Below are 25,346 nucleotides of genomic sequence, written 5' to 3'. Positions count from 1 at the left end.
TTTGCTTTACTTGCTACTATCAAGAGAGTTTTCTTCTCAAGTTGCCATGATCCAAAGCAAAATGACCTGCTCACTTTAGGTTTTAGCCATTTGTTGTAGTAGGTGTATGATTAACTTTAGAAGTACCATTGGACTTACTTATATCTGTGTGCTCATACTTTGTATTTAGCCACGATTGGTAAGTATAGGTTAATTGATTTGATACTTTTGTGAAAATTGGATTATGGGTTCTGTTCACAGGTGACCTTTGAATTACCTCACTTTAGCTGGTGTCCAGCTCAGTGTCCCGAGCATCTGCACTCCATGCGTATTTGTTAGTGGTTGAATGATGGTTGGGCAGTAAGTTTTATGGATTAGTAAACTCTTTTGTTGTAGGGATCCAATGTGAGGATGGGAGGGCCAGTTAAAGATTATTCAGCATTTCCTAAAATGTTTGCTTGGTCAGTGTTCCCATTATATGTCAGCAAAAAGATGCTCCCCAGAGAAGTCACAGAAAAATCTAAAACTTCATTTTGATTTGTGAATTTCCCCAGCTTTAATATATCGATCAATTATAACGCTTATAGTGAGATGTGGAATGTGGCTGTGTATCTTTCTTAATTTGAGTATTTGTGTTTTAAAAGGTGCAGCATAACTTGCTGAGTCCTCCTTTTGGGTGGGCAAATGGATCTCAGGACAGCAACAGCCGCCGGGCGACCACCCCTCTCTATCATGGGTTCAAAGAAGTAGAAGAAAACTGGTCTAAGCATTTTTCATCAGGTCAGAAAGAAGATTGTCAGCAAGAAACTGGCTCACTGGTTCTCACTGGGGGGATTTAATTTGGTGTTTAGAGATTACTTATTTTTTTTATTTTTTATTTTTAGTTTATTTTTTTAGAGATTCCTTAAAATTCAGTCTATTCCGTATAGGTGGCAAATACCAAGGGATTCAAAACATTTTTGGAAATTCACTGTCACATATCCCACATAAATTTAATTTAATTTATTTATTTTTAAATGATTTTATTTATTCATGAGAGACAGAGAGGCAGAGACACAGGCAGGAGAAACAGGCTCTATGCAAGGAGCCCAATGTGGGACTCGATCCCGGGACTCCAGGATCACACCCTGAGCAGAAGGCAAAAGCACAACTACTGAGCCACCCAGGCATCCCTCCCACATTGATTTAAAAGCCAAAACCAAAAACAACATTGAGACATAATTAGGAATTCTTGTGTCTGCTCATAAGAGTACAATATATGGATTCCTTCCACTCTGAGTAATTACATTTAGTTTTCCACAGGAATGTGGTTCTAACCCACAGGCTGAATTTCCTTTTGGGTCATGATGGGATACTGTCAGAAAATAATGGGAACTGTGACCTTCTCTGTGGTATTTCTCATGAAACACCATTCTTTTGATAAAGTACCTTTTGTGTTTATTTTTAGTGTGTATTTGCTCATCCTGAGGAATTGTTAGCTGTTAAATGTATTTTGTGGAAACTCTCATCAAGCCTATGTATGAATTTTCTGTGATTGGGAGCTCTTATTACTTAGTTCCTTTGATATCGGGGAGATAACATATAAGGTTTTTTTTTTAAAGATTTTATTTATTTATTCATGAGAGAGAGAGAGAGAGAGAGAGAGAGAGAGAGAGAGAGGGGCAGAGACACAGGCAGAGGGAGAAGCAGGCTCCATGCAGGGAGTCTGACGTGGGACTCGATCCCAGGTCTCCAGGATCACATCCTGGGCTGAAGGTGGTGCTAAACTGCTGAGCCACTCGGCTGCCCCAACATTTAAGTTTTAATGTAGTTAGTCTAAGGACCCAATTTTGATGATTAATTTGGTGATTGTAGGGCACCTCTGTTAGTTATCTTCTAGAGCAGTGGTTCTTAACTAGGTAGGGATGATTGGGCCTCATCCCCACAAAGGACCATTTGGCGATATCTAGATATCTGTTTGGTTGTCACAATGGGGAGGGTGCTAAACATCTTCATCTTGTCTTGCACAGGGCTATAGAATTATCTGGCCCCGAATGTCAGCAGTGCCAAGATTGTGTTTTCAAGTGTCCAAAGTATTTTCCTAGTTTTTACATTTTATGCTTGCCAAACAGAGTTGAGATTGAGACCATTCTTTCAATGAGCCCATTGTTTTTCAGATGCTGTCCCACAACCCAGATTCTACTGTGTCCTGTCCCCAGAAGCCTCAGAGGATGATTTGAACCGACTCGATTCTGTGGTACCAGGAATTTTAAAAGATTTTACTTATTTATTTGAGATAGAGAGAGCACACACGAATGGGGAGGAGGCAGAGTGAAAGGGAAAAGCAGGTGCTCTGCTAAGCAGGGAGCCCGACTTGGGGCTCAATCCCAGGACCCCAAGATCCTGACCTGAGCTGAAGGTAGACGCTTCACCGACTAAGCCACCTAGGTGCCCCTGGTACCAGGAATTTTAAAACCCCATTTTACATGTGGGATCACATGGTTTCCACCAAAATCAGTCTGTCAGGGAAAGAGGAAATGACTTGCTTTTTGTAATGAGGGAATTTGGCCTGTATTAGGATTTGAGCTTGTACTAGAAAGAAAATGTTATTTTGAGATTTATTTGCTGGGCTCCACTTTAACTGTGGGGGTTGTTCTTTCTGTATCCGTTAGTATCTTCATGTGCAGATAATTTTAATGGACAAAAATAAAAATAGTTGCCTCGTTCTAACGCCTGCACTTGTGTGCTTCATAATAGCCCATAAACTGAGAGAAATCCCTGAGTGGGCATCTTGCTGCAATGAGAAATTCTTATCAGTAATTTGAATGAGCTATTTTGCCAGTTGTGAGGTTAAATGATAGTATACAAGTAATAAACAGAATAATTCAAAAAATAAAAAATTATTTTTTTCCCCTCAATACTAGGCATGTGATGTTCTTTTCTCTAAGCTTGTCAAGTATGATGAGCTTTACACTGCACTGACTTGCCTGCTTGCAGCTGGGTCCCAGCTTGATACAGTCAGGAGGAAGGAAAACAAGAACGTAACAGCCTTGGTAAGACCATTGCAGCCTGGGATGATTTTAGAGAGTTTGCAATGTGTTTGATATTTGGGTAACAGTTCTACTGGGAATTTCTTTCTGGGATCTAATCAGTTATTGAATTACCTATTTCCAGAACTGGCTGATATTTCAGTATTTCTAGGTAGTTTGAGTGGCTCTTTTTACTTTAGAGATACTTGAACCATTTTTGTCCTTTTTTTGTTACATTTAGGAAAATGTGACTTTGAGAGTTAAGGACTACTAAATATCATACCTTCAGTGAAGGGTGGTTGATATGTGACAGTGGAAGTCTCCCACTCATGCTTTTTCTATGGTCCCATTAATGTGTCTCTACCTCTAGAAGCCATAACAGCAGTTCAGGCCATAGAAAGGGGCACTTGATGATGGGGTTGCCGGGCAGAATATCCTACTCTCTTTTGGTTACTTGCTAAATTTCTTGGGGAGCCAGAGTTGTCTTAAAACCATGATATTGGCCTGTGAGATGTACACAGATGGAGCAAATTTATATGTGTTTTACTATTTTCTGCATTATTATTAGCTATGTCTATTTTATAGACTTAACAGACCTACAGAACAGACTTGAGAGCCAGGTCTCAGTTGAAAATCAGGACTATACAGTCTACTTTAATTGTTGTATATGGAACAGGTATTACTGTCAGGGAGTTTGTGACTCAATACCACAAGTGCTGCTGTGATTGTTCTTTTTGCTTCTTCTAGGAGGCCTGTGCCCTTCAGTATTACTTCTTGATACTGTGGAGGATCCTAGGGATTTTGCCGCCATCAAAGACTTACATGAATCAGTTGGCCATGAACTCACCTGAGATGAGTGAATGTGACATCCTACACACGCTGCGGTGGTCTTCCCGCCTCCGCATCAGCTCCTATGTCAACTGGATAAAGGTACCACACTGTCACATAGGGCTTGCTGCCGAGGGGTGGCCAAAGCCACTATGCTCTATACTTGTGGGAACTTGTCAATTTAAGGGTAATGAAAGCTTTAGACTCTGTGTATTAATCTCCTGAACATTTTTTCTTGCTGTCCAAATAGGATCACCTTATCAAACAGGGAATGAAGCCGGAACATGCTGGTTCTCTTCTAGACCTGGCATCCACCAAGTGCAGCTCGGTGAAATACGACGTCGAAATTGTAGAGGAATACTTTGCTCGACAGGTATGTTCATTTTGGGTTAATAATGACAGGATTTAGTTTCTGCCACAGCCTTTTGCCACAACTAATTAATGTCTTGGGTACTTTTAAAGATCTCATCATTCTGTAGCATCGACTGTACTACCATCTTGCAACTCCATGAAATTCCAAGTCTGCAGTCCATCTACACCCTTGACGCTGCCATCTCGAAGGTTCAGGTCTCCCTGGATGAGCATTTTTCCAAGATGGCCGCCGAGACCGATCCTCATAAGTCATCTGAGATCACCAAGAACCTGCTTCCAGCCACACTACAACTCATTGACACCTATGCATCATTCACTAGGTGTGATGGGCTGCCTGCCCACAGATGTTGGAAATGGGGAATTTAGATCCTTGGGTTGTTTACTTTCTTTAGAAGCCTGAAAATTCTTCAAATTGAACATAGTGGTTCTAGGACCATTCACTGTGCGGCTCCTTAAGGACTCAGAATCTTAACATTTTTTTTTCTTTTTGTCAGCTTGTTTTTGTTTTTGTTTTTTTTTTTTGTTTTTTTGTTTTTTTGTCTCGGTAAAATGTTTTTTTCTCTAATATAAATGGGTGCCCAATGAGAGAGTTTTCAAATAGTTCAGGAAGAGTCAGAAGTTTGATTTCTATAAATCTTTAAATATTTTCTAGCATTTAACTTGTAGGATACAAGGAAAGATCATGAAATATCCCCAAACATGTCATTGCTGTTATTCACTAAGATGAAGCTTTAAATGCTCTTTAAATTTCATGGTAGGTAGTTAGAGAAAACACATTCTGTCATGAGTCTGTATTTTGAATTCCAGTCCTTTCTGAGATAATACATGTTGCAAGTTGCATGTCCTATAGACTTGTTTTGCTTGATGTTTAAATACTGTGGAATCTACCTTCAGTTTATAAAAATGGGGGGTTTATTCACGAAACAAGATTTCTGGGTTTTCTTGTAAGAAAAAACTGGCAAAACAGTCTGACTTCACATGACATTAGCACACCACTGTTGAGGAATGGCTACCCTGGGTAGCTGTTCTCCTGGGCCCTTTTATGCTCATTTACTTTATCTGGTCCTTACAGATTTCACTGTGCCGCTCCTGTTCTGTGGAGCTTTTATGCTAAAAGGGACTTGGATCATTATAAAGCTTAACTAATGCCTAAGTGTGAATATCTTGTAGTAAGTAGAGCTAGGACCATTGCTGGAGGTACCGTTCTTGACGATACTTTAGCAGTAGGCATGAATAGCAAATGGGGGTGCTTGCAGTGTGTCAGGTACTTTTCTAGGTGCCAAGGGGATCACAGTAGCAAAGCTGACCAAGTCACTGCCCTCTGAGAGCTTCTCGGCTCCAATCTGGCCCATTAGGCCAACTCTCTGTACTAAGCTAGTGATAAATGTTCCTGGCAAGTAAGTTGGTTAAGTTCTGAGTAAATACAGTTGAACTACTTTTGAAAAAGTATAGTACAGGGGCACCTGGGTGGCTCAGTAGGTTAAGCATCTACCTTCAGCTCAGGTCATGATCCCGGGGTCCTGGGATCAAGTCTCATGTCAGGCTCCCTGCTCAGCAGGGTGTCTGCCTTATCTTTTCTCTCTGCTGCTTCCCCTGTTTTTGTTCTCTCGTGTGCTCTCTCTCAAATAAATGAATAAATAAATCTTAAAAAGTATAGTACAGCTGGCCCTTGAACACTGTGGGATTGGGGGAATGATTCCCTTGTGCATTTGAAAATGTGCATAAAACTTTCGACACCCCCAAAACATAACTACTGATAGCCTACTATTGACTGCATGGGGAAATAAAAAGGGCTTGAATAGGGCTGGAGTTAAGAGCAGAAGTTACCCTTTAAATTTATAGCCGTTTGTCATTTTCCTGAATTATTGCAGTCATTGCGTTACTGATAAGTTTGTTAGCACGTATTTTACATATATATGTATTATATGCTATATTCTTACAGTTAAGCTAGTGAAAAGAAAATGTTATTAGGAAAGTCATAAGGAAGACAATATGTTAATTGTGCTGTATTTGTATTTATTGACAAAAACCCATATATAAGTGGACCTGCACAGTTAAAACTCCTGTTGTGCAAAGGTGAAGTATACTTCTCAGAGCTTTCATTATATGCACTGCCAATCGTCCAAGACCAGGGAGAGGTGGGTAGATAGTGTTCACTGTTTGCCAAGCTCATTTGTCCTGGAAATTGTGTTTTGGGAACATTTCAAAGGATGGGATATTCTTTGGGAAAAAGCTACCCATTGGAATTATTACGAGATCACAGAGGCAGGTAATGTCAACTACAGTTAATAGATAGGAAACTGAGGTACTGGTGTTTCAATATGTCTAGGGCAGTTTCTTCTAACTATGATAGGAATAGATTCTTCAGCTTTCATGTATCCCCTATTTTTTTTTTTTTTTCCAGAGCCTATTTGCTACAGAACTTTAATGAAGAAGGATCCACTGAAAAACCTTCCCAGGAGAAATTGCATGGTTTTGCTGCTGTTTTGGCTATTGGCTCTAGTAGGTGCAAGGCAAACACTCTGGGTAAGTGAATGTGCTTTTGAAATGCTGTACTAGTAATAGGTCTAGCCATGCCACTTCCATACTGGTCTACTGACATTTACCACTTACTGGAACCTTTGTGAGTGTCAAAGGCTGACATAGGTTTATCTGTGTCAGTCCTCTCGGCAGCCTTACAAAGGATTATTTTCTCCTTTTACTCAGTAGGAAACTAAGTCTTAAAGAAGTTAATTTGCCTAAAGTCCTACATCTTGTAAGATGAGGCTGGAATCCAAACCAAAGTCATTTGATTCTAAAGCATTAGCCTGTGTTGTTTTCCTTTTCATTTATAGAGATTGGGAAGATTAACGACTGCTGCTTTGTGCTGGCCAAACCTCCTTCCCGTGTTAGGAATGATCTAGTAAAAATGGAGGGTGGGGAAGCAAAGGGCTTCAGCAGTTAAGATAGTAGTTACCCTCTAAATTTATAGCTGTTTTTGTATTTTCTGCATTACAAGCTTTAAATGCCCTTTTAGTGTTCAGATAGGCACACTTTTGGAAATTAAATTCTCCTACTTCATAGAATGCTGTTCTTGATGTGTGTGCATTAAGAGTCCCTGCCCTCAGAGGCACCTGGGTGGTACAGTCGGTCAAGTGTCTGACTCTTGATTTCAGCTTAGGTCATGATCTCAGGGTCGTGGGGTCGAGCCCCATGTCAAGGTCCCAACTCAGGAGGGAGTTGATGCTTGAGATTCTCTCCTTCGCACTCCCCGCCCCCGCACCCCTGCCCTGTCTCTCATTCTCTCTAAAATGAATAAATCTTAAAAAATAATAATCCTTTCCCTTAGATTCATCTTGAGGACAGAAGAGATCAAAGTGCTTCCTGTTAGTAGAAGGTGTAGCAGATGCTGAGTAGCAGTTTTAGCCTGACTTGTAGTGACATGCCCCCGCTTTGCATCCTGTTTTCAGTTGTCATCTTTTACTTGCAAGATTAGAAAGTGACTATGATAGGACATGAAAACCTTATAATTGGCATTGTTAGCTAGTAAGCAATTAGCTAGTTCTTGGATGCAGTACTGCTATTGAAAGATCCATCTAAGCAATCTCAGTAATGATGTTGACAGCTTGGGCAGTGGTGTATCTTTCTGCATTTGGGCTTGGCTTTAAAATACTATGTGTCATTCTTTCCATCTTGTGGTGAGTCCTTGTCCTTCCTGTTGCCTCCAGGTCCCACACTCGTTCAGAATTTGCCATCCTGGGTTCAGGCTGTATGTGAATCCTGGAATAACATTAGCACCAATGAGTTTCCCAACATCGGATCCTGGGTGAGTGTCTCTTCTCAGAGTAGAAATGGGCACTAGCCATTCTTTGTTCTGTTCTTATTCCTTAGGGTGAAGCCAACTGCCAAGAGGCTTGGTATGCCACAGGATATCTGCTATGGCTGAATTGATAATCACAGGCTCAGCTTAACCCAAGTGGTACCCAAGTGGCCATTTTGTTAAGCAATCTGTGTTATCATGTCATGGGACAACCACTTTATTACCAGGAGTCTCCTTTTCCTTGTCTGTTTAATCCTGGGATGTAAAGATTAATTGTATTACATGTAAGGTGCCTGACACAGTCTTTGGCCCCTGATTCTCAGTAAATGCGAACTGTTTTCATTTTCTTTTTAGGAAAATAATGTCATGAAACTGCTCGTTTTGTCATTGTTTTATAGGGTAGCTTTCACGTTCTGGAGGCTGTTAGAAGACTGTGGAGTCTCCTGTCAGTTTACTTGACCTTTGTGTATGCTTTGCTCAAATTATCTCTATTAACAGATTATTCCCTTGTCACTGTTCTTTGGAAAAGCCAAGTATTATAATCTTGTTATCCCTGCTTTATAATTGTGACCTCTGTTTACATCACCCGGAGCTGTAGCAGAAGGATAATGAAGATATTTTGAGGGAGACTCTGATGCTTTGCAAAATACACATCCTTCTTAATTATTAGAGAGTGTAGTTTTAGTGTTAAATAGAATATATTTTAATTATTTGAAAACTGGCATTAGGTATCTTAACTCTTTAACCAAACTAACCTTTTAAGTTCTTTTTTTTTTTAAGATTATTTATTTATCTATTTATGAGAGACCCAGAGAGAGAGAGAGAGAGAGAGAGAGAGAGAGAGAGAGAGAGACACATGCAGAGGGAGTAGCAGGGAGCTCGATGTGGGACTTGATCCTGGGTCCCCAGGATCAGGCCCTGGGCTGAAGGCAGCGTTAAACTGCTGAGCCACCCAGGCTGCCCACCTTTTAACTTCTTAACTTTTTTAGAGGGGGAGAGGGGAGGGTGAGGGAGAGAGAATCTCAAGCAGACTCCCTGCTGAGCCTGGAGCCTAATGTCGGCCTCGATCCCATGACCTGAAACCGAGTTGGATATTCACTGACTGAGTCACCTGGCACCTGAGACAGAACCTTTTTCTTTTTTTAATGTTTTATTTATTCATGAGAGACACAGAGAGAGGCAGAGACAAAGGCAGAGGCAGAAGCAGGCTCCCTCTGGGAGCGCGACGTGGGACTTGATCCCAGGACCCCAGGATCATGCCCTGAGCCAAAGGCTCAACCAGTGAATCACCCAAGTGCCCTGAGAGAGAATCTTAAGCAGCCTTCATGGCCAGCATAGAACCTGAAATGGGACTTGATCTCAAGACCCTGAGATCAATACCTGAGCTGAAATCAGGAGTTGGAAACTTAACTTCCTGAGCCACCCAGGCACTCCTTAACTTTTAAAATTTTGAGTTACCTTTGGGATGCCTGAGTGGCTCAGTGGTTGGTTCCCTGCATGGAGCCTGCTTCCCCTCTTCCTGTGTCTCTGCCTCTTTCTCTGTGTGTCTTATGAATAAATAAATCTTAAAAAAAAATTTTTTTTTTAGTACCTTTGAACTAAAATTTGTTAATTGCTTCCTTCGGTTCACCCCACTTTCCTCCCCAGGATGAATAATAGTGTATACTGAGTAGAGCCATTGTCTAGAAACCTCAGTGAGGTCTTAGTTTATGCCAGTTGTTTTTTTCCCCCTATGTGAGAATTTTATCCTGGGTAGATAGATGGTCTGTCCATTCATGTCGGTTTTGTTTCCTTTCAGCGCAATGCCTTTGCTAATGACACCATCCCTTCAGAGAGTTACATCAGTGCTGTGCAGGCTGCTCACTTGGGAACTCTTTGTGGCCAAAGTCTGCCTCTGGCTGCTTCCCTGAAGCACACCCTTCTCTCACTGGTCAGGCTGACTGGAGATCTTATTGTGTGAGTACCTACTATGGAGCCCTGTGTACTCTCTATGCCTGTTTTCTGTCATAGGTGAAGGACGATGGAGTTTATTATAATCCTTTTCTTGAATGCTTTTATAAGCAGAGAGAGTCTGTTGTTTCAGAGTGGAGTGTGAGCATTTACCTAGAATGTGATGTGAAAAGTAGCAGAATACCTCCTTCCCTCTTGCATGGAAGGCCATGCAGGCTTTAAATCCTATTGTAAAAAAAAATAAAAAATAAAAAATAAATCCTATTGTAATTTGCTTTGTATTGGAATTTTAAGGTGGCAGTGATGTATTTCAAATCATGCATCTCCAGAATCCTCGTGAGAGTTAGACTTTGCTCTTGTGGGAACTGGGGCAAGCCAGTGCCTTTGTCTTCCAGTACACAGGTCATGGGTGAAGTCCTCTATCACATGGCCTTAAAAGTGACCCAGATTCCTGGAGTTCTACAAAAGTTGTCTGGGATGGGTTTCTAACACTGGTTTCAGTTAATTTTCTTTTCTGAATATTATAAAATATATCTTCTTTTTTTTTTTTTTTTTTTTTTTAAGATTTTACTTATTCATGAGAAAGAGAGGGGAGAGAGAGAGGCAGAGACACAGGCAAAGGGAGAAGCAGGCTCCATGCAGGAAGCCCGACATGGGACTCGATCCCAGGTCTCCAGGATCACACCCTGGGCTCAAGGTGGCACTAAACCGCTGAGCCACCGGGGCTGCCCATACCTTCTATTGTTAATTGAACATTTTAATGAATGAGCTTTTTCCATGGAAATGATTTTTGTTTCTGCATAATGCAAAATGAAACTGAAGTCATATGATTACACGTATATAAAAGATAACTATCAAGGGAAAAAAGACTGGAATAAATGCCCTCCTCAGTAAATGATTGAATTGCCTTATCCTCGCTTTTGCAGCTTCGGGGGGAGTATATTCACTAATAGTGTTCCCTTTTCTTTGTTGAAGTTGGTCCGATGAGATGAACCCGCCACAGGTAATTCGGACCCTGCTTCCCCTTCTTTTGGAATCAAGCACTGAGAGCGTTGCTGAGATCAGTAGCAACTCCCTAGAGCGCATCCTGGGTCCTGCCGAATCTGAGGAGTTCTTGGCTCGAGTATATGAGAAGCTGATCACTGGTTGTTACAACATTCTGGCCAATCATGCAGATCCCAATAGGTGAGCCTAATTGAGGGGGACATTCAGGCTCCTGTACCAACGCTGGCTTCTCTATGACATTAATTAATGGCTTATTGTGTTTTTTAGCAGAAAGTTCTGTATCTGTGTGCATTTTATGTTCTTGTGGATGTGCACAAAAGGTTATTTGGAACCCGCTTTTCTGATTGTTAGGAATTAACTTTGAGCAAATGGAAGGCTTAAATGGTTCACATCTGGAAACTTTAAGTTACTAAACAGATACTTATCAAGTATCATACTTGATGTAATGAACTGTACAGAGGAGTTTCATAGAATTTCTATCATTTCTGGAATACCTCCAAGATGGGTGTGGGGAATAGTTAGTCTCTCACCATTGTTTGACTTTGGTAGTTAAGGCCATAGTGATGTTGGCAAGCCTTTAGGACCAGTAGAGTAAGTTGTAGCTTGTCCCACTGAGAACTTCCTAAATGAAGGGTCCAAATATGGGCATTCTTGACTTCATTTTTGAGGACTCCAGAGTGTCTTGGGCTCTTTTTTTTTCTTTCCCCCTCTTTTTTTCCCTTCTTTCCTTCTTTCTTTTTCTTTCTCTTTTTCTTTCTCTTTTTCTTTCTCTTTTTCTTTCTCTTTCTTTCTTTCTTTCTTTCTTTCTTTCTTTCTTTCTTTCTTTCTTTCTTTTTCTTTCTCTCTTTCTATCTCTCTCTCTCTCTTTCTCCTTCCTTCCTTCCTTCCTTCCTTCCTTCCTTCCTTCCTTCCTTCCTTCCTTCCTTCCTTCCTTTCTTCCTTCTTATCTCTCTCTTTCTATAATATGAAACAGCAGTAATGATTCTTTGAACTCTTAGCCACTGACTGCATGCTTTATCTGAGATTTTACGAACTTTTTTGTTTTGTTATAGTTTAATGTGTTAGACATGTACTGAGCTCCTGTGTAGCCAGGCTTTTATGCTAAGCTTTGGAAAAAAAAAATTGAATATTGCCATTAAGAGTCAGTCATAAACTTTGGATTTTTAAAAATAAATATAGGAAGATACTGAAACAGACCTTCATTCTGGTAGTAAATTTTTCTTTTTGATCCTCAGTGGACTGGATGAATCCATCTTGGAGGAATGTCTCCAGTATTTGGAAAAGCAGCTGGAAAGCAGCCAGGCTCGTAAAGCTATGGAGGAATTTTTCTCTGACAGGTTAGCCGTATTTTGTTTTACTCAGTGAGCATTTTTTGAATGCCTCCCGAAAGCATTAGGTATTTTTTTCTCAGGAAACACTTAAGGCCTGCTAGGTATTTGTACCATGGGGAGGACTTAGATTAATTGCTGACTCCTTCGGGTTATTGATGAGGGGTCTACCTCATGAACACCTGGTGTCGTTGATTGGCGAGTGACCAGCTACCCTTGGGGGAGATGGCGTCATGAAGAAATGGAAGCGGATGCCTTTTTATGTGAGGCTTAATGTGATTCTCCCATTTTTTCCCTCTTCTGCCTCCCAGTGGAGAACTCGTGCAGATCATGATGGCAACAGCCAATGAGAACCTCTCTGCTAAATTTTGTAACCGAGTTCTGAAATTCTTCACCAAACTCTTCCAGCTGAGTGAGTGACAGCTTTTAGTAATCTTCTTATGGGAACTTTGATGTCCAGCTAATACTGTGCATATCTTCTGCCCGAGTATAACTACTGCGTAACAAGTGCAGAGAATCCCTGCGAGGAACTTGAAAAGGAATTTGAAAACTTACTTGAAGCCTTCCTTCCTCCTTTCCTGGCTCCCAGTTGGTGCCTTCCCTCCTGTCCCTACCCTTCTTCACTGACCACACTTCTTGGTCTGTCCCTAGCTGAGAAGAGCCCTAACCCGAGCCTTCTGCATCTCTGTGGCTCTCTGGCACAGCTGGCTTGTGTGGAGCCTACACGCCTCCAGGCCTGGCTCACCCGCATGACCACATCACCCCCAAAAGACTCCGACCAACTGGATGTGATTCAGGAGAACCGGCAGCTGTTGCAGCTATTGACTACGTACATTGTTCGGGAAAACAGGTAGAACAAATACATTTGGGTCATGTGTTCCTAAGAGCCCCAAGTGAACGCTGAGACCCATTTTTTGATTTTTTCCTTCAGGCATTGGTCCTTAGCCTTTTGAGTGCTTCCAGAACTCCCCTCACTAGCCTTTTTTTTTTTTTTTTTTTTAAGATTTTATTTATTTATTCATGAGAGATACAGAGAGAGAGAGAGGCAAAAACACAGGCAGAGGGAGAAGCAGGCTCCATGGAGGGAACCCGACGTGGGACTCGATCCTGGGACTCCAGGATCACACCCTGGCTGAAAGCAGGCACCAAACCGCTGAGCCACCCAGGGATCTCCCCCCCCCCCCCCCCCCCACTAGACTTAAGGAATCGAGTAGAGCTCCTTAATTTCTCCTGTGGAAAAGTTTTGAAGTGACTTGGCCTATCAGTTGTCACATGGGTGAATGTTTTGAGCTCTAATAGCTGAAGTCCAAAACTGGGTGCATATATATGGAGTAGAGAGGAAACGGGGGGCAAGTCACATATTTAATGTTTAATTTTCAACATCCTTACTTTTTTTTTTTTTTAAATTCTATTTATTTATTCATGAGAGACATAGAGGGAGAGAGGCAGAGACACAGGCAGAGGCAGAAGCAGGCTCCATGCAGGGAGTCTGACATGGGACTCGATCCCGGGTCTCTAGGATCACGCCCTGGGTTGAAGGTGGCGCTAAACTGCTGAGCCACCCAGCCTGCCCAACGTCTGTTATTTTTATACATTTAAAAATACGGTCAGATTCCTGTTGTGTATTTAATACTTTGCTATTTCTTTTCTACCAGCCAAGTTGGGGAAGGTGTGTGTGCTGTGCTGCTGGGTACCCTGATCCCCATGGCGACAGAGATGTTGGCCAACGGTGATGGGACTGGTTTCCCAGAACTCATGGTTGTGATGGCCACCCTGGCCAGTGCAGGTCAAGGTGCTGGCCATCTTCAGCTCCACAATGCTGCTGTGGACTGGCTGAGCAGATGGTAAGATGATGAAATTGGAGGAGCCCATTTATCGGTGCAGCATTACTCTTAGAGAAAAGGGGGTTAATTTGTTGCAGGTTATTTTCTTTGTAGCTTGGAGTGAGTATAAAAGAACTTGAGTCTCTTCCTTTTTCTTGGAGATTGAGGGAGTGGCCTGTAACTGTTCACTTTAGATTCCACCTTCGTCCCATTCATTCATTCATTCATTCATTCATTTATGAGAGAGAGAGAGAGAGAGAGAGAGAGAGAGAGAGAGAGAGAGAGAGAGGCAGAGACATAGGCAGGCTCCATGCACCGGGAGCCCGACGTGGGACTCAATCCCGGGTCTTCAGGATCACGCCCTGGGCCAAAGGCAGGCGCCAAACCACTGCGCCACCCAGGGATCCCCCTTCGTCCCATTCTTAGTAGGGTTTCCTGTTCATTATTCCTAAGAGAAGTCTTAGGGAAAGTGTGCCACGTGTTGGTGATCAGGCCAGAACACCCCAAACCTCAGTGCTTTCTCCGAATGACTTTGCTTCCCATTGTCACAAATTGAACCAGGATTCATGAAACTGGTTCCTTTTCTTTGATTCATTAGATGATTTTTGTGTCTCTCCTGCCCCCCCCCCCTTTTTTTCCTTTGGGACAGCAAGAAATACCTATCACAGAAGAACGTGGTTGAAAAACTGAATGCCAATGTGATGCATGGAAAGGTAAGCGAAATGCACCTTGACAGCAGTCAGGAAGTGATGAGTCTTCTTTGTGGTCATGTAGAAGACTCTCCTTTTGACTGGTTCCTGGTCCTAGCCAGCCTGCCCACAATTTCAAAGCCCTGGGAGTGTGTAACATGAACTACGTGCTCTCGGGCTTCTACTGGGTTATGAGGAATGATGAGGGGAGGGAAGGGGGAATACAAGACGATAGACAAAACATCCAACTGAATCCTTAAAACCTAGTAAATTCTTGCTATTTTTATATTTTGTTATGTTGTGGAAAATTGTTCCCTGCTCCTGCATTGGAACTTTGTGCTCTGAGTATGTGTTTTAGGGGGTTACCTACTGCCTTCTCAGCTCTAGTCCACTTGCTAGTATTGTTTACTGCTGAGAAGAAGGGTTTTTAAACTGACAGAAATCTTGCATTCAGGCATTTTTCCTACTTGCCCTACCGTGAACTGGACATAAGTGGCTAAAAAGAGCTAACTGGCCTCTGAGACCTAGCACAGCACCATTCATGTCTCCTTCCTTTCTTGCTCATGTTTCTTCTTTCAGCTCTGAACTGTCAGAATGCAAAGGGAAGGAACTTAGAAATCTGAGGCCTTGACGCCAGGTGCTGGGATTTTAGGCAAACCTAAGCTACTGGTAGTGGTTTGCTGGAAGACTTTTTGCTTGGTTTCTGAGGCTATTCCTTTCTTATTGCATTAATTTAAAACCTGGTAATGTAAGTGTCTTTCACCAGTGGTTAAAAAAATACTGATGGTAGGAAAAAAGCCAATGAGAGCCCATTCATACTTTTAATCTAGTCTTTTTTTTTTTTTTTTTCGTTTTTTAAATTGTGGTATCCTTAACATGACACTAAATTATTTTCAGGTGGACAGCATAATCATTCGATGTTTGTGTAGGCTGTGAAATGATCACAGGCTAGTTAACATGTCTTCATACATAGTTCCAAGATGTTTTTTTCTAATAATGAGTGCTTTTAAGATCTATTCTCTTAGTGACTTTCAAATATGCAATACAGTATGTTGTTAACTATAGTCCTTATACTGTGTATTATATCCCTGTGACTTATTTATTTTATAACTGGAAGGTTGTAGGTTTTTTTTTGGTAAAGATTTTTATTTATTTATTCATTAGACAGAGAGAGGCAGAGTCATAGGTAGAGGGAGAAGCAGGCTCCCTGCAGGGAGCCTGATGTGGGACTCGATTCCAGGACCCTGGGATCACGACCCGAGCCAAAGGCAGATGCTCAACCCCTGAGTCACCCAGGCATCCCAAGGTTGTAGCTTTTGAACCCACTTCATCTGTTCTCCACTGACCCCCTCCTTCCCCCTGCCTCTGGCAACTACCATTCTGTTCTCTGTATCAGTCATCTTTTCTTGAATGATTTTTGCCTCCAGTTTTACCTGCTTTCCTGATTTCAGGTTTGCCTCATTTTATAGCATTTTGTGGAGAATGGTTTTTGTGCTTAAGAATGAAAGAATCCCATTAATTCAGTACAGCATATTGATTGGCTATATGTGATTACATTGCTCAGAGCTGAGGAAATAGATAATGTAAACGCGTTTTTTTGTCTGCTTTTAAACCATTTCTCTGATCTTTAGCTTTATTGGGAAAAGTTTGAGAAAACAAAATACATAATAATTAGGTATGGAGAAGCTGAGGTCTCTTTGGTATGATGGTGGTCTTCTCTTCTAGCACGTGATAGTTCTGGAGTGCACGTGCCATATTATGTCTTACTTGGCTGATGTCACCAATGCCCTGAGCCAGAGTAATGGTCAAGGCCCAAGTCACCTCTCAGTGGATGGGGAGGAGCGGGCCATTGAGGTGGACTCGGACTGGGTGGAGGAGTTGGCAGTGGAAGAGGAAGACTCGCAGGCTGAAGATTCAGTAAGTACCATGTAACCATCCAGGCAACTGGTTATTAGTGGCTGACTGACTGGCACTGACACAGCTCATGCTAACCAGCCTTTGGCCCTCTTTCCTAGCCCTGTGCGCTTCAAAACTCTCCCACTCCTGTCTGCTTTCTCCCAGCTTATATGACTAATGCCAGACCAATTTTCCAGGTCTCCAGAGCAAGCTGTGGGAATCTAATCTCTTAGGGAAGGGGCTGTTGAATAAGCATATGCCTTCTTCCATCCAGAGTCACTTACTCTGCAGTTGTTTGGTTTTTGTATCATAATGGAGTCCTAGGGATGAATTCTTAATGGTTATGGTGTGAACTCCCTTACAGAGAAAGTGGAAAAACTTTTTTCTTTTCTTTTTTCCCCTAAAGATTTATTTATTTATTTATGGGGGAGGAGAGGGAGAGCTTGCATGAGTAGGAGGAGGAGCCAAGGGAGAAGAAGAGAGAGAATCGCAGGCAGAGTCCCCCCGCTGAGGATGAAGCCCGATGCAGGGCTTAACCCCATGGTTGAGATCATGACCAGAGCTGAAACTAAGAATCAGATGCTCAACTGAGTGAGCCCCCCAAGTGCCCCTAGGTTTATTTTTTTCTATCCCTACAACATTAAGCTCTTACTTGGAATTGTAGCGCATTTATAGCCTGCACATTATTTCCCGGAGTAAGTTTTACTGGTCATTTATGAATTGACTGTTTATTCTCTGTAGGGTATACTTTTGGGGGTGCCTGTGTAGAAGGGTGTATTTCTGATTAAAAAGATTTGTTATCTTTGAAGGATGAAGATTCTCTTTGTAACAAACTCTGCACTTTCACAATCACTCAGAAAGAATTCATGAACCAGCATTGGTAAGAATAGTTCTCTTTCAGGTGAGGATTTGTTGGGTCTTGACTGTTGGGGCTGCTGGGCTTATTTGCTCATTCTTATTCTTTGTAGGTACCACTGTCATACCTGCAAAATGGTGGATGGAGTAGGTGTGTGCACAGTTTGCGCCAAGGTGTGCCACAAGGATCATGAGATTTCCTATGCCAAATACGGGTCCTTCTTCTGTGACTGTGGAGCCAAGGAAGATGGCAGCTGTTTGGTGAGAGTTTCGAACATTTCCTGGGCTAGAAAGGGTGACTTATTAGTGACACGGGAATGCTAAAGCCAGATTGGGAAGCTGCCATGTCACCTTCATGGTGGCCTGGGTCTAGGAGTACGTTCTGGGTCTGTCACTGATCATGGCCTAAGTGCTTCACTTAGAATGTTAGAACATGCAGGGTCATTAAAGGTCTTGCAGTTTTTTTTCTAAGACCTACTTCCACAGGTTTGGATATTGTAATCAAGACCTGTTGCTGTGAGTGGGTAAAGTGTTAACTATTAGGTGGGTATCGTGAAAATCAGAATTCAGGCATTTGGGTATCATTTAAATGGTTGGCTGATTTCTCCTCCTGGTCCAGATTTCCCTCCAAGATCTCAGGCAGTGTTTCATCTGGGTTGTGGTTCAGGCTTTGGGCCTCTGATGTTTCCTGTCTCTAGGCGCTGGTGAAGCGAACTCCTAGCAGTGGCATGAGCTCCACTATGAAGGAGTCAGCCTTTCAGAGTGAACCCAGGGTTTCTGAGAGTCTGGTGCGCCACACCAGCACCTCTCCAGCTGACAAGGCCAAAGTCACCATCAGTGATGGAAAGGTTGCTGACGAAGAGAAGCCAAAGAAGAGCAGCCTATGCCGCACAGTAGAGGGCTGCCGGGAGGAGCTGCAGAACCAGGTGTGCGTTTTGGTGGTGCCTGGGATGCTGGGTGGTGTGTGGAGCCTGGCAGGTTGGTTCACGAGCAGGCCAGGTGCAGGGCTGATACAGCAATGTGCCTTGAGGGGTTGAGAGTTACTTTCTCTCTTCTGTGAGTTGGCTCATTTTCACAGGACTGATATGAGTAGGATGTGTTGTCAAGCCCCTGCCTCATAGGGAGGGATTTGAGACTGAGGAGTACTATGGGAGTTTGCAGGAGAGGGTGTATTTTAGTTCTAGAGTACTTTTCTTGGCCAGGGTTCCTCATCTGAAGTACAGACTACAGAAAGTGATTTACGTGATTGTTTTCTCAGTTTCCTCAAGGATGGCATGTAACTAGAATGATTCTAGATGCACAGGAGAGAATTTAATCATACGTGATGGATATATTCTAGCATTAGGGTGTCTGTGGGATTTTTTTTTTTTTTTTTGGTGGGATTTCTGGTTTAGAAAGATTGCTCTAGAGTTTGTAGCACAAATCTAATGTTATTGAGAGGAAGAGATATGGCTAGAATATCAAATTGGAAGTGAGGAAACTGGATTCTAGATTGTAGAGTTACTAGCAAGATGTATTATGATGAGTACGACTTGTTATTTTTTTTTCTTTTTTTTTTTTCATTTGTGTATTTGGATTTTTCTCAGGCCAATTTCTCCTTCGCTCCTCTCGTGTTAGACATGCTCAATTTCCTCATGGATGCCATTCAGACCAACTTTCAGCAGGCTTCAGCTGTGGGGAGCAGCAGCCGGGCTCAGCAAGCCCTCCGGGAGCTGCATACCGTGGACAAGGTGGTTGAGATGACAGATCAGCTGATGGTGAGTGTGTCCGGAGGATCATATTTACTGAAATGCTAAGTTATGCCGATACTCTGAGGGAGGATCCTTTGGACAGACAATCCCTAGCTATTCAGCCTGAAGATCCATGTGTGAGGGTATCTTCAAAAGAAGACAGAAAAGGTCATTTGGGCCAACCCAGTGAATAAGTCCCCTTTTCAGTTCATAAAAATAGATCAACTCCCAAGGTGTTGGAGACAGCATCTGGGGGCAATTGTAGTAGAGTTTCTTCTGAATCTAAAGTAGAAAACCTCTTCTTCCCTAAGATTCCACTGGCTTGCAGAATTCATGTTTGTCATCTTCTGCTAATAACCCTTTAGGCAACTCTCCCTAGTTCTTCATATGAAATGGCTTAGAAGTCCTGAGTCATTATCCACATTAAGTCCTCTTGCTCGCACTGAGGCTAGGAGTTCTGGTGTGTTCTGCTTGTCCTGTGTAGTAGCAAGTATAAAGTAGTGGAAACCAGCGTAAAGTGTCTGTGCTTCTGTAAAGGAAGTGTACAAATGAACAAGGTATGGGAACCGATCTCAGAAGGTATCTGTTTTTAAGGGAGAAATATTCCCTTGGAAATAAACACACGTACATACATACAGATATTTTGGTATTTTGGTAAAAGGTAATGGCTTTTAGACTTCGAGCTATTAAAGATGAAGTGAATTATTGGGATAGTATTGGTGATCATAAAGTTGCTGACTTTAGTTTTGCAAGGTCAGATGAATGGAAACCATTCTGTCATTAGCATCATTTCACTTAAAAAAAAAAAGCTTTTTAACATTTCAAGAAGCCTGTACTTTATTAATTAAATTTAGCTTGGTGAAACATTATTATGTTATTCTTACTGGATTGACAATAACTTTGAGAGATTCACCTAACTGTCCATAGATCAGAGACTGGAATCTGTTGCTTTTGAATGACTGCATTGTATAGTATCTCAGTCATATGAATAGTGTATGAATTCATTTGATCTCTTTGCCTTACTATTGCCTGTTCCCTCCTTCCCTCTTTGCCAGGTTCCCACCTTAGGCTCCCAGGAAGGTGCCTTTGAAAATGTTCGGATGAATTACAGCGGAGACCAGGGCCAGACTATTCGACAGCTAATTAGTGCCCATGTGCTCAGGCGGGTGGCTATGTGTGTGCTCTCCTCCCCGCATGGGCGCCGCCAGCATTTGGCAGTTAGCCATGAGAAAGGGAAGGTGGGTTTCCAATTCTTTCCTACTCATTTTAGGTCATGTTTGTCTTTTTTTTTTTTTTCCTTTAAAGATTTTATTCATTTATTCATGAGCTAGACACAGAGGCAGAGACACAGGCAGAGGGAGGAGCAGGCTACCCACAGAGAGCCCAATGAGGGACTTGATCACGACCCAGGATCACGACCCAAGCCAAAGGCAGACCCTCAGCCACTGAGCCACCCAGGCATCCTGGTCATGTTTGTCAAGTGCTAAACAAAACTGATGACTATGCTCAGGTTGGCCCTCTGGGAAAAAGTCTTGGATTCTAAGAATGCTTTAGGGGATGGAGCTTAATGAGCTTTTTCTACTCCACCCCTGAGTTTGTTGATAAGACTTAGAGGCAGTGGGACTAGAACAAAGTTGCTGTTTCTCATTAGTAGTTTCCCACTCAAAACATCCTTCAAGCCCTCAGAGAAAGGTAAGGACGTGATTACCTAGGACAGCATGGCTCCCAGGCTTGGCCTAGTTTGGTCATGCTGGAGGGAGGGCACAAGTCCAGAGAATAAAAATCTTCATGGGAAGACTCAGTGTTCCTTAGTTCTTCCCTGTCCTCCTGGCCCACTGTGGACACAGGGAAGCTTAGGTTGTTTTATAGAACTGGTAGAGGTTGGAACAGTGGCAGATATGTTAACATTTTTCTGTATTCTGTTTTTTTTTTTATCATCAGTAAAGTTGTTTTAACTTTATCTTAAGTGAAAAACAAACTAGAAATCCAAATAGTCCATAAGATCCCTCTAGGATACTTAAAAACAAAACAAAAACTTGTACAGAAAACTAGAAAGGAAAAAAAAAGAAAACTAGAAAGGATGATAGCATACAGGAAGTGGGTAATGATCTTGAACTGATTATACAAGGAAGAGTTGGTTTCTTTAGTCCTCTCTTTTGTTGTCACTTGAAGGAGGAAATTAAAGGCATTCCATCTCTTTGAGCCGGGAGAAAGTTAGGGTTTTCTTAAAGGCTTAGCTGTGGACTAGTACCCCACTGAAGGAGCTTTTGTTGGGCTCAATGTTCTCTCTAAGAGGACGGCGATAAGGAAATCTGGCAATTGTCCCCTTTCAGATCACTGTTCTGCAGCTCTCTGCACTCTTGAAGCAAGCGGATTCCAGCAAAAGAAAGCTGACTCTGACCCGCCTGGCTTCTGCTCCCGTCCCCTTTACTGTATTGAGCCTCACTGGGAATCCCTGTAAGGAGGACTACCTTGCTGTGTGTGGGCTGAAGGTAATAATCTGATCTAAGTTTGATTACTTCTTGCTCTAGATCCTGCATGGATCGCATTTCTCTCCTCCTTTGTTCTCAGCGCCACTTTCTTATACTCATTGATGAGATGAAAACTTAAAAGATTTTGGAATATAAAAGAAATCTTTCTCTGAATTTCTCCCAGCTCTTGCAGATCTTTCTTGTGTTGGAAGTGATTTTTGTATGTGTTCTTGAAACCTGACTGTATTATCTGACAGTGGGAACACTATCTGAAGGCAGGGAATGTTCAGGAAGATTTGAAAGAGCTGAAATGAGTTAGCCTGCCTCCTGCTATCTTTTAACCAGTCTGCTCCTTAAACCCTGTGCAGGACTGCCACGTGTTGACCTTCAGTAGCTCAGGCTCTGTTTCGGATCACTTGGTGCTGCACCCTCAGTTGGCAACGGGCAACTTCATCATCAAAGCTGTGTGGTTACCTGGTTCACAGACCGAGTTAGCGATTGTCACTGCGGACTTTGTCAAGGTATAGTTACTGTTCTTTGATGATGTAGTCCTAGAATGGTTTTGTTTTTGAATCCAAAATGTCTGATCTCCATTCTGTGCTAGCTTGTCCCAGAAATTAAAGATAAGCAATCATGACATTTTTGTAACCTTTTGTTATGGTGCCGAGCAAGAGCTTTCTTTGAGTAGGTGATAGGACATTGATTCTGGTTCTACCCTTGCTATATCAAGTGCATGGCTCTTTCTGTACTCGTCATAGAATTTGTAGATGCATATCTGTCCCCTAGTCATTCCTTGAGGGAGAATAAAAAGATACCCATCTTTGTATGCTCAGTGCCTGACACTTCCAGACCTTTGTTGGAAGGAGAAGGAATACCCATTACTCACCAGTGGCAGGTCTTTGGATTTGTCAGGATAATTTGGGGGGTGGGACTGAAATAGATCTCCCTTCCTTCTGTATTGCAGATTTATGACCTGTCTGTTGATGCCTTGAGCCCGACCTTCTACTTTCTCCTGCCAAGCTCAAAGATAAGAGATGTTACCTTCCTCTTCAACGAGGAGGGAAAGAACATCATTGTTATAATGTCTTCAGCTGGTTACATCTATACCCAGCTCATGGAAGAGGCCAGCAGTGCCCAGCAGGGACCCTTTTACGTCACTAATGTGCTGGAAATTAACCACGAGGACTTGAAGGTTTGGGCAGATACTGCTTTCTCCTGCTCTTCCAGATCTCATTAGCATAGCAGCTCTTCCGTTGTTCTTTTCTCTTTAGTCTCTGACTTTTCCCCTAATGGCAGAAATACTTGTCCTCGAGGACCAAACTGATTCACTGTGAAGTTCCTTGACTCAGGGTATTTTAAGATTTACCCACAGGGCTTAAATTTTGAGAGCCCATATTCATGATTTAAAACTAATAAGCAGCAAAACCGGATGCTGGTCCCGAAGGCAACACTCGAGGTTAATGCAAGTGTCGTATTTTTGCTCTGACAGGACAGTAACAGCCAGGTGGCAGGTGGCGGTGTGTCCGTCTACTACTCCCATGTGTTGCAGATGTTGTTCTTCAGCTATTGTCAAGGCAGATCATTCGCAGCCACCGTTAGCAGGACAACTCTGGAAGTATTGCAGCTCTTCTCCATCAACATCAAAAGGTGGGAAGGAGCACTTCATGTTCAGCTTTCACAGTGCCCGTGTTCAGCGGGGAGATGCCCTGGCCCAGTACTGGCGTCTCTCAGGAACCTGGTGAACCTTACTTTGCTCCAGCGGTCGTTTCCCTTTTACAAGGAGTGGGCACCCAGTGTTGGCAGGTTGGCTGTCTGCATGGTTTGTCCTCCACCATGCAGAGACCCCAAGCTGTAAGAGGTGGTTTGGGGACCACTGTCACTCAGAAGGAAGAAGCAATGGTCAAGGCAGTGCATGTAGCTTGGGTATGCTAACAGAGTTTTGAGAAGGGAGCATCAGTTGCTCCTAGACACTGACGGGACCAAAATGGCCTTTAAGTTTTCCTGCTGGGGTAGTTGATCGGTACACAGAACATGGTGTCAGTAATGGGGGCATGGTTGATCGGTACACAGAACATGGTGTCAGTAATGGGGGCATGGTTTGCGGGATTGGGGGGCAGCGGGTAGAGGCTTGCATCAGGTGTACGGATAATAGAGGTGCACGTGAGGTGAGTATTTAGGGAGCTAGGAGGAAGAAACTTAGACTTTCTTCCTGTCTTTCCTTTCTGCCACTGAAGAGCCAGAAAAGTGCTGTAGGCCAGGTCTCTGGCCTCTGTGTTGTGAAATGTTGTGAAAAGCAAATGGGATACCATTCACACAGAATTTCACGTACTTGGAGATACTTGATAGGACCGGGGATCATGTGCCTTAGGCAGCTCTGTTCAATTGACGACCTCTAGGCACATTGAGACCCCTCTTTCCTCAGACAGTGGAAGCCAGCAGAGGAGATTTCTAAACCAGGACTCTTGCTGGGGCCACACAGTGGGTATGTGAGAGTATATATGTGGCTCAGAATAAACTTGAGACTCATGGGTAACTCCAGTCCCTGGAAAGATGCATTGCTATGGAGTCAAGTGTTTGGTTGGGATGGGCTTTAAGTCAAGAAAAAAATGACTAGCGGTGATTGACACTCTGTGGCCAATTTTGTTGTCTGCAGTTCCAATGGTGGCAGTAAGACATCTCCTGCCCTTTGCCAGTGGTCCGAGGTGATGAACCACCCTGGCCTGGTATGTTGTGTCCAGCAAACTACAGGTGTGCCACTGGTAGTTATGGTGAAACCGGACACTTTCCTTATTCAAGAGATTAAGACGCTGCCTGCGAAAGCAAAGGTGAGTGCCAGATGCTCCTATCACTTGGCTGTGAAACCTGGTCTAATTTTATATTTATGTATTTGTATGTTATGTTCCTTGCCCAGCTCTTTCAGTAGCAGAGGCTTGTCAAAGAATTTTCACCTGTTTTCTCCTAGATGCCTTTTCCCTGTTGCTCTTCTACACCCCTTGACTGACTGTGGAACTAGTTGGATTCTGCCTCTTTTTGTAGATTCTGATCTATGGTTGTGAGAACTCTCACACTCCTTTGTCCCCTATGCCAGATCCAAGACATGGTTGCCATTCGGCACACGGCCTGCAACGAGCAGCAGCGGACCACGATGATCCTGCTGTGTGAGGATGGCAGCCTGCGCATTTACATGGCCAACGTGGAGAACACCTCCTATTGGCTGCAGCCGTCCCTGCAGCCCAGCAGTGTTATCAGTATCATGAAGCCTGTGCGAAAGCGCAAGACCGCTACCATCAGTAAGGCCCTCCTGAAAAGACTGGGGGGGGGACAGGGATGGCAGTCTTTTAGACAAGACTTGGAACAGACTATGATAAATCTCCATGAAGAAAGAGTGCCTCTCTTGCTTGCCTGTTTTGTAAAGGTAGAGGAATAGGTGTTAGTTAATTTCCCAAAAGCAGTGTCAAGTTTCCTGAGGCCAGCAGTGTTCTTGTGATTTTTAGAAATGCATGGGACAGATGACAAGCATTCACCAGCTTTCTACTTTAGCTCAGCGGTTCTTAGGTGCTGTGAAAAGAATGATCTCATGGACCTTGTTGGACAGATTTTTCTCTGTGTTTGG

At 42.9% G+C, this 25,346-nt stretch overlaps 1 protein-coding gene across 4 annotated transcripts in view; it reads left to right on the top strand.

The window, feature by feature from the left end:
* The window catches only part of UBR4 (ubiquitin protein ligase E3 component n-recognin 4), a 131,746-nt gene that overhangs the window by 31,917 nt on the left and 74,483 nt on the right, over window positions 1-25,346 (top strand). For all 4 annotated transcript variants that reach the window (XM_055332842.1, XM_055332844.1, XM_055332843.1 and 1 more), the window contains exons 20-46: window positions 624-759; window positions 2,136-2,215; window positions 2,883-3,011; window positions 3,735-3,917; window positions 4,066-4,188; window positions 4,278-4,507; window positions 6,592-6,713; window positions 7,895-7,992; window positions 9,785-9,942; window positions 10,912-11,121; window positions 12,177-12,278; window positions 12,581-12,681; window positions 12,921-13,119; window positions 13,925-14,113; window positions 14,742-14,805; window positions 16,507-16,698; window positions 17,487-17,557; window positions 17,646-17,793; window positions 18,231-18,458; window positions 19,119-19,289; window positions 20,318-20,500; window positions 21,596-21,754; window positions 22,102-22,254; window positions 22,698-22,925; window positions 23,223-23,380; window positions 24,387-24,558; window positions 24,822-25,023. In XM_055332842.1, the coding sequence (XP_055188817.1) occupies window positions 624-759; window positions 2,136-2,215; window positions 2,883-3,011; window positions 3,735-3,917; window positions 4,066-4,188; window positions 4,278-4,507; window positions 6,592-6,713; window positions 7,895-7,992; window positions 9,785-9,942; window positions 10,912-11,121; window positions 12,177-12,278; window positions 12,581-12,681; window positions 12,921-13,119; window positions 13,925-14,113; window positions 14,742-14,805; window positions 16,507-16,698; window positions 17,487-17,557; window positions 17,646-17,793; window positions 18,231-18,458; window positions 19,119-19,289; window positions 20,318-20,500; window positions 21,596-21,754; window positions 22,102-22,254; window positions 22,698-22,925; window positions 23,223-23,380; window positions 24,387-24,558; window positions 24,822-25,023 (4,189 nt within the window). The remainder of the gene's footprint in view (window positions 1-623; window positions 760-2,135; window positions 2,216-2,882; window positions 3,012-3,734; window positions 3,918-4,065; window positions 4,189-4,277; window positions 4,508-6,591; window positions 6,714-7,894; window positions 7,993-9,784; window positions 9,943-10,911; window positions 11,122-12,176; window positions 12,279-12,580; window positions 12,682-12,920; window positions 13,120-13,924; window positions 14,114-14,741; window positions 14,806-16,506; window positions 16,699-17,486; window positions 17,558-17,645; window positions 17,794-18,230; window positions 18,459-19,118; window positions 19,290-20,317; window positions 20,501-21,595; window positions 21,755-22,101; window positions 22,255-22,697; window positions 22,926-23,222; window positions 23,381-24,386; window positions 24,559-24,821; window positions 25,024-25,346) is intronic.

The sequence above is a fragment of the Nyctereutes procyonoides genome, unplaced genomic scaffold (genome assembly GCF_905146905.1).
Source record: "Nyctereutes procyonoides isolate TBG_1078 unplaced genomic scaffold, NYPRO_anot_genome, whole genome shotgun sequence".
NCBI classification, from domain to species: domain Eukaryota; kingdom Metazoa; phylum Chordata; class Mammalia; order Carnivora; family Canidae; genus Nyctereutes; species Nyctereutes procyonoides.
The sequence above is the reverse complement of the archived record's forward strand: the minus strand, read 5'-3'. Positions and strand labels throughout refer to the sequence as shown.